Source organism: Rhipicephalus sanguineus, chromosome 6 (genome assembly GCF_013339695.2).
Source record: "Rhipicephalus sanguineus isolate Rsan-2018 chromosome 6, BIME_Rsan_1.4, whole genome shotgun sequence".
In the NCBI taxonomy this organism is placed as follows: domain Eukaryota; kingdom Metazoa; phylum Arthropoda; class Arachnida; order Ixodida; family Ixodidae; genus Rhipicephalus; species Rhipicephalus sanguineus.
The window spans coordinates 167,111,805-167,129,924 of record NC_051181.1 but is presented as its reverse complement, the minus strand read 5'-3'; the positions used below and the strand labels follow the sequence as shown (position 1 = coordinate 167,129,924).

General features: G+C 48.2%; 1 protein-coding gene across 4 annotated transcripts in view; it reads right to left on the bottom strand.

The window, feature by feature from the left end:
* Positions 1–18,120, bottom strand: part of LOC119397017 (splicing factor, proline- and glutamine-rich) — a 206,403-nt gene that overhangs the window by 49,750 nt on the left and 138,533 nt on the right. For all 4 annotated transcript variants that reach the window (XM_037664435.2, XM_049417297.1, XM_049417298.1 and 1 more), the window contains exon 5: positions 12,335–12,495. In XM_037664435.2, coding sequence (XP_037520363.1) covers positions 12,335–12,495 — 161 coding nt within the window. The remainder of the gene's footprint in view (positions 1–12,334; positions 12,496–18,120) is intronic.

Below are 18,120 nucleotides of genomic sequence, written 5' to 3'. Positions count from 1 at the left end.
CAGCAAAGGCTTCAGGGCCTGTGGTCATCCGATACTGGAAGGGCAACATGATTGGGGTGGGGGTGCAATTTCAAAGAAATTGATGACAACATGCAGTGTGTTCGACAGCTAGTGCGCATTGTTCTGAAAACGCATACCAAAACAAACGTGCAGTGTTTCCAGCATCCCTGTCAACATGATTGCAGGTACAGCATAGACCGCTTCAACATAAGTTGCCGGAGTCGCGATTATCCGCACTATAACCAGAGCATTTTTCAAAGGCTGCACAAGCGCAAAACGCGATAGACAGGCAGCCGCACTATTCCGACAATCAAGGCATGTGACTGGGGTGTAAATTTGCATATGCTTAAATATGCAAATGTTGAACTGTTAACGTCCACGGACCTGCTGCGCTGACATAACACACGAAAAAAAAATGCCGTAACAGGAAGCCACCGACTAACTTTCAGGACCTCCTCATTTTACGAACTTCACCATGGTACCGCACTGCGCAGAAACGATATGTCGAACAGCTATTGAAATCCCACACACATTTGATTTTGCGGGAGCATACGCGATGTCAAAAAAAGTGGCGACCATGAACCACCACTTGAATGTTGCACAAGCACACCCTGGCTTTCATTGAGATGCAAGTTACCCCTTTCAAATGCAGACACTACAAAACGTTTCGTTGACTCAGCACCATAGGCCAGCAAACTCACTCATTAGTAGACTCACTCAGGCTCACTCAGACTCGTATCGAGCCGCGAGTCCGAGTCCAAGAGAGTCCGTGTGAGTAATATTCGGGTGAGTTCGACTCTGAGTGAGTCCGGTGGAGAAAAATTTTATCGAGTTCGGGTCCGAGTGAGTCTGTTTGAGTAACACTTTGTAGAGTCTGAGTGAGCCTTAAAGGGGTACTGCCACCATTTTTCAGGGGCGAGTTTACTCTGCCATACAAGCCTCCTGTATGTAGAGACGGCTCTGAGCAAGTGTGAAGCTCAGCAAATGCTGATAACATATTTTATTTTGATATTAAAGTAAGTTTTCCCATGGCGCACCTACCGACATCGGCACTAGCTTGACGTCAGGCTACAGTACAAATTCTGGTGACTTCACGCAGCAGTCTGGCTAGTTGTGATGATGTCAGGTACCAAAACTTCCAAAATGGCTGCTCGTGTGTCACCAAAACATTCAAAATGGTCGCTTCTGCATCACCAACGAAGCCACAGTGCAGAACTGCTGTGGAAATGTCACGAATCTTGCGCGAGCATATAACGAGAAGCTCATACCGTGTTGCGACGTCAGGGTACAGTAGGAACCGAAACTGATGATGATGATTAGTGGGTTTTTGTGGGCAAGGGCCATGGGTGGCCAAAGAGCGCCATGACTGATGATGTGGTATTTGCGTTGGCTAGCGAGTTTCAAAGGTAGAATGTATTACGGCTGTATAGAGGCCTAAAATCACACGCTGTATGGCAGCGTAAAAGATGTGTATATAGCATAAAACTATGACAGTCTTATCTATTCAACTTAATCATTATGACCAGCCTTATTTGATATCACGTTTAGACGCACGTTTACCAGCGGTGCAATAGCCGAAAGAAGATTTGGAGCAATTTTTGGAGCAGCAAAATGTTGCTTTCAGAGCACAAAAATCCAAATTTGGAGCAGGTTACAAAAGAAAACCTGAATTTTTAGCACGAAATCCCTAATTTGGAGTAGCATAACAAAGAAGGCTTACGTTTAGAAAAGAAACCAAAAATACGTACAAACCAAAAAAAAATCGGCTAACTCATGTAGAGTGCACGTGAACACTGCTATTTCAATAAAAGCAGTGTGTTGAGCCACTAAACAGTGCGAACAATGACTAAGTCGACATTAGCATTTGCAGGGCCAGTCAAATAATTCGACAGGCACTGCAAATGCTAATGTGGACCTGCGAACCTGGCAACCTCAAAATTCAGGAGATTCAGCAGGAGCAGGTGGGGGTGGTTCGTCTATTTGTTTCTCAAGGCCGCAGAAACGCCATACACAGCAGCCCCTAATGATTGCCAATAATTTTTTAGACATCGGCGATCATACTACAGTGCAGTCCACTTATAACGATATCGAGAAAAACGAAAAATATGATCGTTATAACCGGTGATCGCTATATCTGGACTGCCGTCAAAAAAAAAAAAAAAAAAAGAAAGAAACGCGGGACGTACCTCTGTAGCTCCGATCCCGAATTTACCACTTGCACTAAAGAATAGATGTTCTAGAAAGCAGGACGTCAAAAACAAAGTTTTATTTGAAGCTCCAACGAGAGTGTCAAGCTTTAGGCGCACCTAAATAGTCTCAACATGGTCTAAAGAGTCTTGAAGTATCCGTGCGCCTTTGCACGATGTACGAATGGTGCGTGCCGTTATTCACCACGGCGGCAAGAGCGCACAACACGCAAGCACCACAAAAACTGCACACGCCGGCCAAAGCTCGGTTCATGTAACGGAACATCATGAAACTTTATATCAAGGCCGGCGACTAGGACGGGCTCCTGTACGGCGGCGGCGGAGCGCGGCTGACGTAACGACCACTCCGATAAGTCTCAAGAGCGAACAATGACCCGCCAACCACAACGGGAGACTTGCAGCTGTCTGCCAAGCATAGCGTGCCTGCACGGCCAGCCTGGTGCCTGCGCTCAACACTCGCTTCGTGCTACCACGGAACTTTCGAGGAATTCAAAACTAGCATCGCGGCGCGCGCGCGGCCGGCGCGGGGCGCACAGCTTTGTCGGCACGGAGGCGGGCCCGGCAGGCTACCATTGGCTGCTTTAAAGGGACCGACAACTGATTTTTCTCGACACAGTTTTTTACGGCGCGACAGGAAGCTTACCCTTCGTAGCGTTTGTAGCTGCAGTGGTTTATCCTAAAAGCACGTAGTTATTTTATAAGCAGCATTTTTTGATCTGAAAGGCTCCAAACACGCATGAAGGCTTGCTCCAGCAACGCTGAGAATTGATAGCAATGCCACTAGCCCTTGTGAAAGCTGTCGTTGTTCTGCTTTCGCAGGAGTTACTGTAGCTATGCTTAACCACCTTTATTTTGAGCTTTCCAGCCATTTTTGAAAATAGCAAGCTGTTACAATGAGATGATGTGGCTTTATACACCTTCTCGGTATTTGTACAGCGTTGTGCGCGCCTGCGACCAAGGTTGCCTGCGCCTGTGTCATGGATGGCTTTTCGCGGCATGGTTACAGCGGCATGGCAGTAGCCACTGTAGCATGGCATCATTACGCCAAGCGAAGGCAGCGCCACTTTGTTGCATACAACTAACGCAGGTCTATATGTACATTTTTATGGAGTAATATCTTTTAATATAAAGAAATGAAGAATATTTCAGTACTAACAGAAAAGTCATCGAACGCATACCCCAATCAATGGTCACGTGACCGGCTTCATCGGACATTGTACTATTTTCCATCAGTGCAGTCATCTCATTTCATGTTCTGGGCAGTTGTCGGTCCCTTTAACTTTGAATCTCCATCGACCCTAGCGCCAATTTCGCCTTCAGTTACCGCCCCTTTCAAGCGGCCGCTAAACTAGCAAATTATTCAAGATGGTGTCTGTGACGTAATCATGACGTAATTCTTTGGGACGCCGGAGCGGCGCGCCAACTTGCCTTTCGCCCTTTTTTTTTTTTTTTCTTCCTCTCCTTTCGGTGCGATTGTGGGCCACGCGCGAGCGGCGACGCACAACATGTACTTTCGCGCTGCGCAAGCTCGCGATGGCACTCGGTGCGTGGGCTCCGCGGGCGGGTGGGCGGCGCACGCAGCGCGGAAATGGCGGCAGATACGAACTCGCGTAGGTAAACGTTTCGCCCCGTTTTGGCATCGTTCGTTTCAGGGGAACTTGGAAACTCAAATGTAACGATTATTATACACAGAAAATGCCGCCCAGACGGCAAATTTTGATCGTTATATCCGATATGCGGCCAATAACATATCGTTATATATGGTTTTTTTCCTCATAGACTTAATGCATAAAATGACGCACATAACTCGACCCGTCGTTATAACCGATATATCGTTATATGTGGTATCGTTATAAATGGACTGCACTGTAGTACTCGTAATTACACGGTGCGTGCACGAATGAGTAATTAAGAAACAAAATGTGCTGTGTCCCTGACAGCTAGTACTATAGCCCCTTCTAAATCTCAGTACGCTTTTCCACAGGACATCAGTGTACTGCGGCAAAAGTGGCTTAAGAAGTGTTCTGCACGCAATAAAAGAAGCATCACGAAATTTGAGAACCACTGTCCTTTTTTAATGCGATAGCAATTATATGGACACTCTTGACGGGTTTTTGCCGTCATGTCCCGTATAAAGTCCAAATTGATAAATCACCCCGTGCATAGTATGTTCTACCGCGGGTAAAAGCACGTGCGGGCGACGAACGCGGCTGATGCAGAGATCAAACAAGCCAGCCCATCTCCGTCGCTCGGACAGCACATGCGACAACACCACTCCGCTCGGGAGGCCTGCCATTGAAGCAGAGAGTAAACGCCCCGCCCGTCTTGAACGAGCATGAATACACGCGAGGGGGTCGGGGGGTGTCGCTCGAGCACTTTGAACTTCGGTTCTAAGGGCGTGGTCACGATCGCTATCTCGGCAGTGATTAGCAGGCGGCTCGTATCTCAATGCGAAGACACTGTGCAGAGAGAGCATCTTTCCCTGGAGCGGCCATATTCTCTTACACCAACGTTTTTGTAGAGTTACGCGAGATCCAGATACAAAAGAGTTTGCCGCCAGCCTCACTTTATATAACAGTACAATTTGTTGCTATCGCATTCACTGCTTTGTCCTTGCGGTGAAACCCTGGCTTTTTTTTTCGCAGGGGGGTTATGGGTTAGGGTCTGCGCGTCTGTGTTGGATGATGCCCACACTTCAGATGACCAACGCAGCCTCCATTTCTCACTAAAATTTGCGCAAATGAGCAAATTTTGAAGCTGGTCCGGCATTTTGGCGCAGCGTGGCGCAATTTCAACAAATTTCACGGTTTTGGCTCAGCTTGGCGCAAAAATAAGGAATTGTATCAAATTGGCACAATTGGCGCAGCTGTTGCACCCCTACTTTCTGGCATGCTCTGTGCCTCTGCCAAAAGTGGGTGCACTGACCTTCTCTGCACCGCGGCACATTGTTCTGGCGGGGTAACTCGCTTACTCTGCACATTTCCTCCTCACTCACTCACGTCGCTCCCTGCAATTGGCATGCTTTTGTCAATGCGGGCATTTTCGAAAAAAGCTTGAATGTGTCCCTGTCGCGCTCTCGGTAACCTCTTCTTGCAATGGCAATACCTGACTTGGCGAGAAAGTCTAGACCCAGGATTAGAGGCACTGACAACCCGGGAAGATCGACAAAGCGTTGTCGCCTCACGTCTTTCCCAGAGGATCACAAGTCTAGCCGCACCGCTCGATTGTGCTGTGCCCGAAGCAAGGCACAGCACAATCTCAAGCAGATATTGTTCTTGCGGAGATGGTGCAACACCTCATCCCCAAATAACGAAGCGCTTGCCCCAGTATCCAAAAGTGCTACAAACTTCTTTCGAGCTATTGTTACCTCGAATAACAGTGAGGGCGAGTCTACGGCATCACCTTCGCGACAGACTGTAGGCGCTAGTGATCCGAACGCATCGGTAGAACTACTAATCGCCGCGCAGTGCCCGACATGGTCCACCGGCGGTGGCGTCCGTTTCCCGTACCACGCGTCCGCTCCTGAACCGTCGTGTGGCCGCATTCACTGGCGATGTGCCCTGGTGCGCCACACTGGTAGCAAGGACCGCGGAACTTGCCACATGGTAGCAAGGTCCATGTGTCTGTATTGGCTGATGATGCCCACACTGCAGAAGAGCGATGCAGCCTCCATTTCTCGCTAAAATTTGCACAAGTGAGAAAATTTTGAAGCTCGTCGGGCATTTTGGCGCAGCGTGGCACAAAAATAAGGAATTGTATCAAATTGGCACAATTGGCGCAGCTGTTGCACCCCTGACGTTTACTCACGTCGTCTACACACACATAGTTCAGCGCACTAGTGTGCATACGTCAGCTCAATATTTATCAGAGGCGTAAGTTTTGTTCCCCCCTCCACAAACTTTTTCACAGGAATTTCATAAAGATATCTCATGGGAGTCATCGCTTTCAATAAAAATGTCATTCTGGATTGCAACCACTGTCAACTCGTATTACCTGGTACGATACCACAAGGCATCAAGTAGAGCACCAATTATACGAGATACCGGTGTTAAAGAGCATTCACAGCACGGTCGAAAAAGCTAATTATACACTAATGGACTCATGAGTCGACTCACTCAGACTCATATTGTGCCGTGAGTGAGTTCGAGTGAGTCGAAGCGAGTAATATTTTGGTGAGTCTGAGTGAGTCCACTTGAGGAAAACTTTGGCGAGTGCGAGTCTGAGTGAGCCCTGAGGGCAAAATATATTTCATGAGTGAGTCTGAGTGAGCTCAACATATTTTGCCGATGTATGCTCAGCACCGAACCAACTTTGATTGTCCACAGCCACTACCGACGAGACAGCTAGTGCTCATTAGGCCTAGTGCACGGGTTGCAACTTGACATGCCATCGCAGGAAGCTTGCCGAAGAAGACAACAGAGATCAGGCGTAGAAGAGACCACACTCACAAGCTAAACCAAGGGCAGCACGCATGAAAAGAAGTTTCGGTTCGCAGCCAGGAGAACAGCTGCGGCAACTATCCTGCAAAAATCTGCCAAGCTTGTAAGTCCGCCTGCCGGTGGCAAAAGCTCGATTGCGTCTTACTGCATCGTGATATGCAGGGGAATCGAGGTCGCACGTGCGATATCTGCACTCTACAATGACGCAACTAATCTCCCGACAGAAAACCGAATAGCTAAACAGCGGTAACACACTTGACGCGGGTGCCTTTTCGGAGCGAAGCGCACGCATGACAAGCGGCCGGAGCAAAGGGGGCAAAGGCTTCTACGTCGCCTAGGCCCCTCCCCCTCCACAGACCTCCTCAGACCACGTTGCTCCCCGCTGCCCGTTCATTTTATCTGCGTTCCCTCCTCCTTGTTGCTCTCTTCCCGCACCTTGAATGATAAGCACCCCTCGCTTCTCTTGAGAATTTCCCAGCAGCCACATTATAACCAGGCTTTCATTTCGAGGGACTGCACAATAAGCGACATGCGTATACATGGAGTCCTATGGGAGGGTAAACTGGAGTCAGAAAAAATCGCATTATAGCCAATGCTGCACTATAAACAGTTACGCTACAAATGGTCTGACGTACACGTTTCCATGAATAAATTACAGTTTTTACAATAATACGCATGATTTAGAATGTTTCCAGCGTGATTAGACATGGAACCCTGCATGCCAACATCGATGCGGCGGTGCCTAGTGAGCCCCTTTGCCACTTATGTTCAAAGCTCACAAAAAGGCATGCCGTGTTCCATGGCCACAAGACAATTGCAATCAAACACACGTATGGAGTTTTACATTGATGGATTTTGTGTGACAGGGGTATAAAACCGCCCACTCGTTACGCAATTCACATGGTGTTGTGCCAGGTGCTATTCTACTCTTTCTACTTTTCTGCCACACAATATAACATTTGTTAACACAATTCCTTGCCCAACGTGATGCCCGTAAAGGGTCTTTCTGTGAAGAAGTTCCAATCACTGGCATGGCTCTGTGGAAGAACACTTGGCTGCTATGTAGAATGCCTGGGTTCGATACCAGCTTGAACGCTGTTTTTTTTTCTCATTGTGCACAATAGCTGTGACAGACACCAGCGATGGCAAACATTGCCACCAAGATCGGCTGTTGTGTGCTCATAACAGCCGCTGTAAAATTACAGGCGGCCTGCACAGAACTTCACAGTCACAGTGTAAGAGCCCCTTGTAAACTTCCTGGGAACGGATATCATTTTGTGACTCTAAGCAGGCACTTCAATAAATAAGCAGTTATATAAAGCTCTGGCTTATGACATCACGAACATGCTGAGGTGCGTCAATCTGGGCATATTATTAAATTACAGTGGATTCGTAGTCATTAGGGAACAGATGGAAATAAACACATTTCCAGCTATTCCATTCTAGCATTTCCATCCAGCTGCAGGATGTGATAGGGTAACCTGTGCAAAGTCGTACTGGTGCGTTTGGCGATGGCCGCCATCGCCTGGCGTTCATCTGCAAAGGCATCGGCACAATTGCACAGAAGCCAAAATCATGAACTGACCAGAAAGGCGGATGTCCTTTAGCAGCACAGCGTAAAGTCGGTGAGATAAGGGGGTGCAGTTACCTTTTATGCGAAAAAGTCATTGCGGTGCACACTAACCGATAGGCATAGGACGAGCCACTACGATCTAAGCAGCCAGCAAATACACTTTCATTTACGAGACTCAGCCAAGGATTTGTTGCAATAATGTTTTAACCATTACTACACTTAAGGGGAGATGCGGGATGAAAAAAAGTGATTTTTTTCAGAAATTATCGATTTTTTGTTTGGCCTGTTTTAAGATTAGTATTCTAATGTTCCAAAAATAAAAGTCGAAGCCGAGACGCAACTGGAAATGCGTTAACATTGCATCTAAAGAGCACAAGGTGGCTGTTAAAAGCCCGGAAGCATGCCGTCTTCTAGCGCCTCGTGGCTGATAATGCGCGGCCGCTCGCCATTGTGCATCGCATGAGCAGATCAGCCAAGCTTCACTCTCCAAATACCCACGGTTTCCCGTGCTGCTGCAGCGCAAGAAATAAGCATGCTTTTGCCGAGTTTTTCGAGCACTGCGACTGGCTTTTAAATACCGTGGTACAGATCGGGGATCGCCATTGGCCGCTGCACACCATTTGTGTTGTGGAGCCTACTTGCAGGGTCCGTGTCTCATCAAGCTGCATAGCTGAACGTTGCCCTCGAGTCTTTATCTTCCTTATGGAGAAAGAAAGCCTTAGCAAGCGCAGTCACTGGGCAGTTAAGTATCGCTCGGTGAACAAATTTCGAGGACGCCGGCGCAAATAGAAGCCACACCCTCGCCCAACGGCAGGTGCGTCTGCTGTCGCGAGGCCTAGCGACGGTGCCGCCGATGCTTCCAATGAGTTTACCGCGGCGTTTCAGTATGTCAGTGCCTCTCAAAAATAAGATCGGGCTCTTCGACGATGAAGAAAGATCACAGGAGGAAGAGTCTTCCTTGATCGCTGACATAACAACATTGAACATCCTTGTGATTGGTGCAGTGCGTCCAACGGGTCACCGTCCGGGAATACGTGTCCGGGAACCAGCTGACAAATGCAAAGACATCGTTTCTCGAACTACAATGCGAGAACAGTGAGTGCCCCAAAAGTATTCTTTCGGCGACGTATACGTTGCAACAAGTTCTTTCAAGCGAGGAGGCCAGCATAAGCGTGGCGAGTCACTGACCGATTGCAAGCAGAACCTATGACAGCATGCAAGCTGTCAATGTGAAACTGGTTGTCCTTCAGTCTATTGATCTGGTAGCGCTTGGCACATCACGAGACAGTGCACGCCTGAAAAATAAATGTCTGGCAAGCTAACAGCATAAGCAAGAGCACATCGGCATATGCTAAGAAAGAAATCTCTCGTCGAGGAGTCTGCTCGAAAGAGCTGCGAGGGAGACATTTATGGTGCTGGCTCATTTTAGTGGCAGTGGCTACTAGAAAAACAATTTAGCGCTTCTGTGTGCAATTTTGATCGCATTTCATGACCTTTTTCGGAAATAAACAGGGGCGTAGCCAAGGGGAGGGTTGGGGGGGTTCAAACCCCCCCCCCCCCGAAATTTTCAGTTTTGCTTGCGTATATATATACACGCACACATACAAACGCACGCACAAACATACATGAAGTATGGTTGAACCCCCCCCCCCCCCCCGAAAAAAAAAACAGCAAACATTAGGTAATGTGCTGCCATCTGTGAGGCATTGTGAGAAACATGTCTCGACTACAGCAGAGCCTATAGGGTTCCTCATGTTTCTCACAATGCCTCACAGATAGCAGCACATTACCTAATGTTTGCTGTTTGATATATTTTCCGCTAGATCGACATAGTTGTCCATTTTTGGCACTGCTTGCAAGGTTGTGTTTCTTTTTCGCTGCGATGGGTGCACTAGCCCGGCTTTTTTCGAAACGTGGCGTCGCTCAAAAAACGTAGTCGGATAGCATCGCCAATGCGTTACAAATCGCCGAATGGGCTCATTTTCTTTGTGACACGTGCCGAACGAAATTCATTAAGGAGACTCCTTCCACTACATGGCATTTATGTAGTGTTTAAGCCTGTACCATTACACTAGATACATCACGCGCGTGCGTGTGCGTCTGTGTGCAACAACACACATTAATAAGTATGCACTTAGTTGTTGAAGTGCACACTAGGGACCGGATTTCACTATCGCGTTCAACTTTTAAAGGCGAAGCTTAAGGGTCCCCCAATTTTTGCACCTCCTCCACGATCGGAGGCATTGCAAGCTACACTCACCTGGTTTTGCACTGGCTCCATGATCGGCGCAAAAATCACAGAGGCCGAGCAAACCAACGATGTCAGGTGATGATGTCAGGTGATGACGTCATCACGTGACGTCGCAGTGTATGACGACGTCTCAAGTTTTGGCATTTATGACGGAATCACGCGATATGACTTTTGCACCACTCGTGTTGACACCGCCGACGGTCAATTTTCGTGTTTACTGAGGCATCAGAGGCTTTCGCATTAATATTGCACATGCAAGGTTAACAACCTGGCCGTTAGCAACCATGTTGCCTCTGTGGCGTGTGCTGAACAGTTTCGCTGATCATCTACTTCACAGAGTGGAATGGCTCCTCAATTTTCTTTCATTTTATTGACTTGACAGGTTTTTGGCATCGCCATTGTCGTCATTTTCCGTATAAAGTCCAAATTGATCATACAGCCCGCGCATCGTATGTTCTACCCGCGAGTAAAAGCTTGCGAGCGCTGGCGACAAACGCGGCTGAAGCGGAGATGAAACGGGCCAGCTGTCTCCATCACACAGAGGGCTCATGCGATAACAGCATCCCGCGTGCGAGTCCTACCGTCGAGTGGTCATCGGCCCGCCTGTCTTTTGTAAGGATCATAAAGGGACGTCAGAGGAAAGGAGGAGGAGGGGGCGGTTACGTCGCTCGAAGAGCGCACTCGGTGGCGCGCGCGCTATTTCAAGACATCAAGAGACGGCTCGTAAACTTGCTGTGCTCTCAACGCTTACTTCACGTTTGGAGAACTGAGAGCACGAAAACGGCTTCTGTCCCTGGGGCGGCCGTATTCCCTTAAACCAGCGTTTTGTTGAGTTACGCGAGATCAGATCCAAAAGAGTTAGCTCTACTTCGAATAACAATACAATTTGTTGGTATTGCATTCACTGCTTCGCCCTTAAGCAAAACTGTTTTTTTTTTTTCACTGCCAGCTATTTACCCTGGAAAGTGACGGGCGGACATGGAACATGGAGTAGCCACTTCACAGTGGGTCTTCCGAAGCAAGGGCTGTCAGCGACGGGCCCGCTACTGACAGTTGCACATATTAAAACCGAATTGTGGCTGCACCAACCACAAGCCATGCTTTTATTAATGAGATGAAATTTCTAAAAAAGCAAGCAAAAAATTCTAATTGGGACCCTAGCACTCAGGAGCCTTTTGGGGGTTCTCTTCTGGATGAAGATCCATTTGAGGAAAACTATCAACACGTTCCCACCGTTCACATACTCTTTCATGGACGCGAAGCACGGAAAATTTCATATTGTTTCATACATCTATTGCTAGCGTTGCCAGATTTCATTCCGTGATGTCCAGAAACAGAAGTGACAGACATTTAGCGGCACACGTGTAGTTATTAGTGAACATTGCTTCAATTACGTGCCGTGCGATGCTTGAAACGAGCTAGCAGCAGCGTTTCTGGAAGAGACGACGTGCGCTGATGAATCACTGCCACACTTTCTTGCTACCAATTTGCCTAGACGTCACGAGCCACTGCAGGGACCACGTTTTGTCGTCGAGCTGACTTGCACAACAGAAGTTGCATCGGCACAATGCATGGCATCATGGCTTACTCGGGACGCACACGCAAGTGCTGTTTATTTAGCGGAATAATTCTTGGTTCGCGGTTGTGACTTTGGAGGCCCCATGATCAAGCTGCACGTTTTGGCGCACCATCAATATTATCAGGATGGCGCAGTAAATCCAATTTGGCGCACTTTGGCACAGTTGGTGCAGGAGTGGAATCACTGGATTTAAGTAAAAATAGTATATGAAACACCTGCCATGGTATGGTTCGGATTAACCCAAGTTGATTAAACGGAAGCCTCATGGCGGCCAGTGCCACTCACCCATTGCCAACAATCCAGGAGGTGGTGGTGGTGGGGGCACACCTCCTCGAAATTCTTCTTCCCGTCGTCGGGAGCGCAGCTCTTCTTCTTGCCGCTGCTGTTGGAAGAGGGCCTCTTCACGGCGACGCCTCTCTTCTTCACGTCTGCGCTCCTCTTCCCGCCTGCAAACACCCATGCCAGGTATCACATTATTAAAAGAGCCACTTTTTCAACATAATCAGAAAATGCTGTGAGCACATGAGCTAAACATTACAGCACTTCATGCAGCAGCAGGCAATACGGTGGACGAGCTGCATGAAGCACCGTGGGCCAACCATCGCCGCAGCCTGCCACTTGATGCAGCGATTAGGTTGGATGGATAAGAAGGGATGGCTCCTCAGGCCTCTGTAGGATCTCTGGCACAAAATGACACTCAACAACAACACCAGCCTCCACTTGACAGTCACACAGAGAAACTGTGACCCAGGCCGAATACCAGTGCCAGCATCTGTACACTGTCAATTTTTATGAAAGGGAACACGTGAGCGCGTGGCTCGCGAGCTCCGGCGGCTGCTTGCAGCGCCTTCAGGCGTGCGCGAGAGCAACCACGGTATCTTTTCGCGTCATCTAGTGGCGAATAAAACAACCAGTCACGGGTAATTGCAACCAGCTGCAAGATTGCAACCCCCTCCCCCTTCAAGCCGATTACGCAAGAGGCCGGGCCAGCGGCGTGTCGTCTGCTGCTCGTAAACTGCGTTTGGCACGTGGGCGCAATCGAAACGCGGAAGCTCTGTCGCTTGGCTTTCGCGCGTTACACTTCGGCCGATTTAGATTTAAGCGACAGCGGTTCAGTCAGGTAAATTTTCGTTGCTGGTTTCCGGTTTTCAAATCTCGCATCGAATGCTGTCGAAAACATTTTTCCGAGTAGAATCCCACTTAGCGGAGAACGTGTCACCTGTCATTACAAAATGTACTGGCAAGTCTGCGCTCGATGCTTTAAAGTCATGCATAGTGACTTCCGCCGGGTTTGGCCTCACCAGTCTCCAGATCTTAACATCATCGAGAACGTCTGGGGACTTTTGAAAAGCGCGCTGGCGGGCCAGTCCCTGCATGGACTCTCGGCGGGCGACCTCTGGGTTGTCATTAAGGAGGAGCGGAAGAAGCTGAGAAGGGACACGTCCCTAACGGCCGCTCTTTATCAATCCCTACCAGCTAGAATGGCAGCTGTTATGGCCGCAAATGGTGACGCCACGAGGTATTAACAATTGTCATAATGTGTTCTTACTTTTTATGTGGGGGTCAAAAGCAAGACGACGTTTTTCCAGTTTCAATAAACTCATTGAATTTTTTTTCATGTTTCATGCTCACGTCATTTATGTTAGTGATAATTATCGATCGAGATCTTTACAACCATGACACAGCCTTTTCTCCTTCTGTTTGCTATGCAGCGCCATTTCGCGCTCTAGACACAAACCCGGCGGAAGTCACTATGCATGACTTTAAAGCATCGAGCGCAGACTTGCCAGTACATTTTGTAACGACAGGTGACACGTTCTCGGCTAAGTGGGATTCTACTGCGAAAAATGTTTTCAACAGCATTCGATGCGAGATTTGAAAACCGGAAACCAGCAACGAAAATTTACCTGACTGGACCGCTGTCGCTTAAATCTAAATCGGCCGAAGTGTAACGCGCGAAAGCCAAGCGACAGAGCTTCCGCGTTTCGATTGCGCCCGCGTGCCAAACGCAGTTTACAAGCAGCAGACGACACGCCGCTGGCCCGGCCTCTTGTGTAATCGCCTTGAAGGGGGAGGGGGTTGCAATCTTGCAGCTGGTTGCATATTACCCGTGACTGGTTGTTTTATTCGCCACTAGATGACGCGGAAAGACCGTGGTTGCTACTCGTGCACGCCTGAAGGCGCTGCAAGCAGCCGCCGGAGCTCGCGGGCCACGCGCTCGCGTGTTCCCTTTCATAAAAATTGACAGTGTACACTACACCCTTCATGCACTGGCCCTTCCCATTCCAAGTCACCTCACACTAGTGTTTTGTGATCAGCACTGCCTATCCTATGCTACCTCCATGCCGACTTATCACTCTTGCACCTCCAGCACGTACTGTACCTACGGATCGCAAAAATTTAGGCCTAAGTAATGCACATATCTTTGTTTCAAGAATCTACAGTTTGCGTCATATCAATGCAATTTTGACTCTAACACTTACATCCGAGTCAACATTACCTTCAGTGGCCAGATTTGCAGCGACACGACACTGTTATCATGAGCAATTGCTCATAACAGTCATTATACTAAAATAAAGCAACGTTACATTTCAATCCATTAGTACTGAACACCATTGTTACACATATTCAAGCCATCTGAAGGTTGCACATGAGCAATGCGATTTCCCATTGCAGCTCCAACCACACGACATTTGTCTAATCTAGACAACTGATCACTTTGCACTGTTGCATAATGAACACCCTAATGCAGCTGCTCAGTATCTTCAGGCGGCCCTGTGCAGTGATGCAACCAATCCAGGCGTACAGCAACATTGCGAGACAATTACACGAGAGATACAATACAATTTGATACAATCAGAGGCCATGGCTCTTTGCCACCTACAAGTCAGCACTTGGCAGCATGTGCCCACTTCCTACTCCTTCTATGCCCACAAACTAGTCAAGCTAGTCAGACTGTTGCCAAGGCTGCACTGCCTCAAAACCATGCAATGCACTCCACACAAGTAATCAAAGCTGGCGCTGCAGATCCCTTAAACTAATAATGACATAGGCCTGGCAGTCTGGCAGGGGCACCCAGTACTGTTCCCTGAACACCTTGGCACGGTGAACCCAACCTCACCAACTGTACTTCTCTTGTTTCAGGGTGAGCCCGGGGGACTTAATGGCTTGTAATACCATCTAAAGCCTCCTGAGGTGATCGTCAAATTCAAAGAAAAAATGACGTCACTCAAGAATTTGAGACAGGACTGCCACTTTAGGCCCGCCAGTACCGTGTCCATTACACGTTGCAATACAGTCGCCAACCATTTTTTCGCTCTACCGCCACTCATTCCATTGAAGTAATGTAAACTAACGACTGAAAATTCAAACAGCGCCCCACAGTGAGCCGTTCCGATTTTTCGCACTGCGAATGGCTGATCGAGTGCGACGCTGAACGACATGACAAGCTGTCAGTGATGTTTACAATAATTTTGCTAGGTTGCCAGCACTGAAATGTTGCACTGGCTATAGCTGGAGATCGTGCCAGTGTCAATATCCACGCAGAAATTACAATTGCCAATCTCGAAGGTTATGTTTGTTGGCTGCATGTAACGGCTGCCTTCTGATTTAAGCCAGTCAAGTATCCATTGAACGACTACCATGGCTAAATAGGAGGCCAAGCAAAGCCAAGCCAAGCTCGGAGTCGGCTCGTTGCGGCATTTGAGGTGAATGACAACGCGTAGGAGTACGACGTTGATCTTGACTCGGACGAAGAGAGAGCGACAACACGAGCGCTGCGACATCAACTAGCCCAATGTCGTTCCTTTTTGGCATTTGAGGGTTTGCGTTGTCGGATGTTTCGGTGGCTAGGCTTGATCTGTGTACCGCACTTTGCACCTTGCTCCCTTGTTTGTTGCTGGACGTGCGAGGCCCAATCTGCTGAAATGGCTCCGACGTCACCCGTTCCATGTGCGCCGTCTGAACTAAAGAATTGTGGCAATTACAAGGCCCTGACGCCAGCAAAAAAAAAGCAGTGATTATTTGCCAGGTAGAAGGTGGCAGACATCAGTCCAAAGTTGCTTGAGAGTTTTCGCCTAGTTGGGCGATAAGATCATCCGTCAGCTGCTCGAACCAGCGCATGTGGACAGTGACTGCCATTATGATGCACCTCCCACGTAACAGTCATCAAATGCGGATTTAGCGTAAGCTGTTACAGTGCTATTGCTGACCTACAGGAGTGGCCAAACACTGGCTGAAATATAGGCCTACTTGGTCACGCATAAGTGTGCATGTGTACAGAAGTGCATTGACAAGTTTTTTCTGATTACCGTGCCAATAAAAGTGCTTTTTTTCTGTTCCAACCAAGTCCAAATAAACAGTCGGCGACTGTATTGCAGCTGCCAGGCAGAGCCCAGGCGGTCTGGCATGAAGGCACTGTTCTCTAGATTCCTCTCATCGACTTCAATCTGCCAGCAGCCAGTCTTCAAATCCATCGATGAGAAATATCTTGCATTGCAGACCCAGTCCAATTTGTGGAAGGGGGTAATCTATCCTTCTTCGTAATTTTGTTCAAATGATGGTATTTGATGCAGAACTGCAGTAATCCATCCTTCTTCTTCACTAATACCACTGGTGATGCCCATGGACTCTTGGGCAACTGTATGATTTCATTACGTCAAATTTCATCGACTTGTTGCTTTATGGCGTCACATTCGTGTGCATAAACTCGGTAAGGGTTCTGACAGAGTGGACGGGCACATTCTTCAGTTATATAATGCGGTGCTTAGCAACAGGGCTTTGTCAAACCCTTCATGACGATGAGAAGCAGCCCTTGTATAAGCTGTTCTTGCTTATGCCTGGGAAGACCCGGGTTGACGTGTGAACATGGTTTGGGAACTTGAATCGTCAGAGTAGGTTCAGTAGAGTCGCAGAGGGTGAAAGCTGGCTGCCACAATTCAGTCAATGTAGGCGACCCTCGTTCATTTGTTCATGTGCTTGTACTCGTGGCTGATATTTTTTAGTATAACCTTCACCAGCGCATGGTTGTCACGAATAAAACCGTAGCCAGTGAATAAAGATGGAGAAAACAACGTAGCACATGTAAGAAATGAAGCACGTGACAAAAAGAAGGAAGAGAAACAAAGGGAGAATCAAGTTCGAAAGAGCAGGTGCGGCTGACGTGTGTGGGAAGCAGGGCAGCTGCTTCTCCAGCAATGACCTGGAGACGTGTATGATGAACGTGGAAGCGTGGACCGAATGTAGGCCAAGCTGAAGATGCGCAAGAAACGCCCGGGCATATGAGCAGTGGCCTTGTTCAACAAGCCCGGGCCACACCACGCAGTCGTCACCTGTATGCACCTAAGTCCACGGCGGCAACCACCTGCTTGCGTCTTATGGCCGGTGCGCCGGAGACCACGTCCAGTGTCATGCTGGTCCTTCGAAGAAGCTCCGTCATAACCATGGAAGCAACCACCTATGCTGCGTTGACACTGTGGTGACCAACGTCTAACGCCACGTCGGGGGAACAGCCGCTGTAACACTTGTGGACGGTTAGAACACTATGCTTTCCTGTTTTATTAATAGTGCTGTATTGTGACATTACAGACAAGGGGGTTATTTAATTACTAGCTGTATTTTTAGGTTTGTAAGTTTTTAGGTTTGCTGTGCTTCAGTGATAAGTTTGTTCGTTTGCCCTACTGTTAATCTTGTTACATAAATGTGTTTTGTCATTATTACAAAGAGTCTTGCCTGTCTCTACGCCGTGGAAATTTGTAACAATGGTTGGCGCCGGGAAGACAGGCATGGTGAACATGACGACCATCGAGGCCTCCACTCACACGTCGCAAGACAGTTGGCAAGATCCCACGGCTGTTCATATCGCTCTGGACATGGTGCGTTGATGGTAGGGGTGTGCAAGTATTCAAAAATTTCAAACAATCAATCGAATAGCGTTCTATTCGATTCGGTACTTACTCAAATTGAATAGTGCATACAGTAAAAGCTTGTTAATTCAACCCTCGTTAATTCAGAAAATTGGATAATATGGACGTGTTCCCTGGTCCCGGCCAGCATATACACTGTTTAATGGC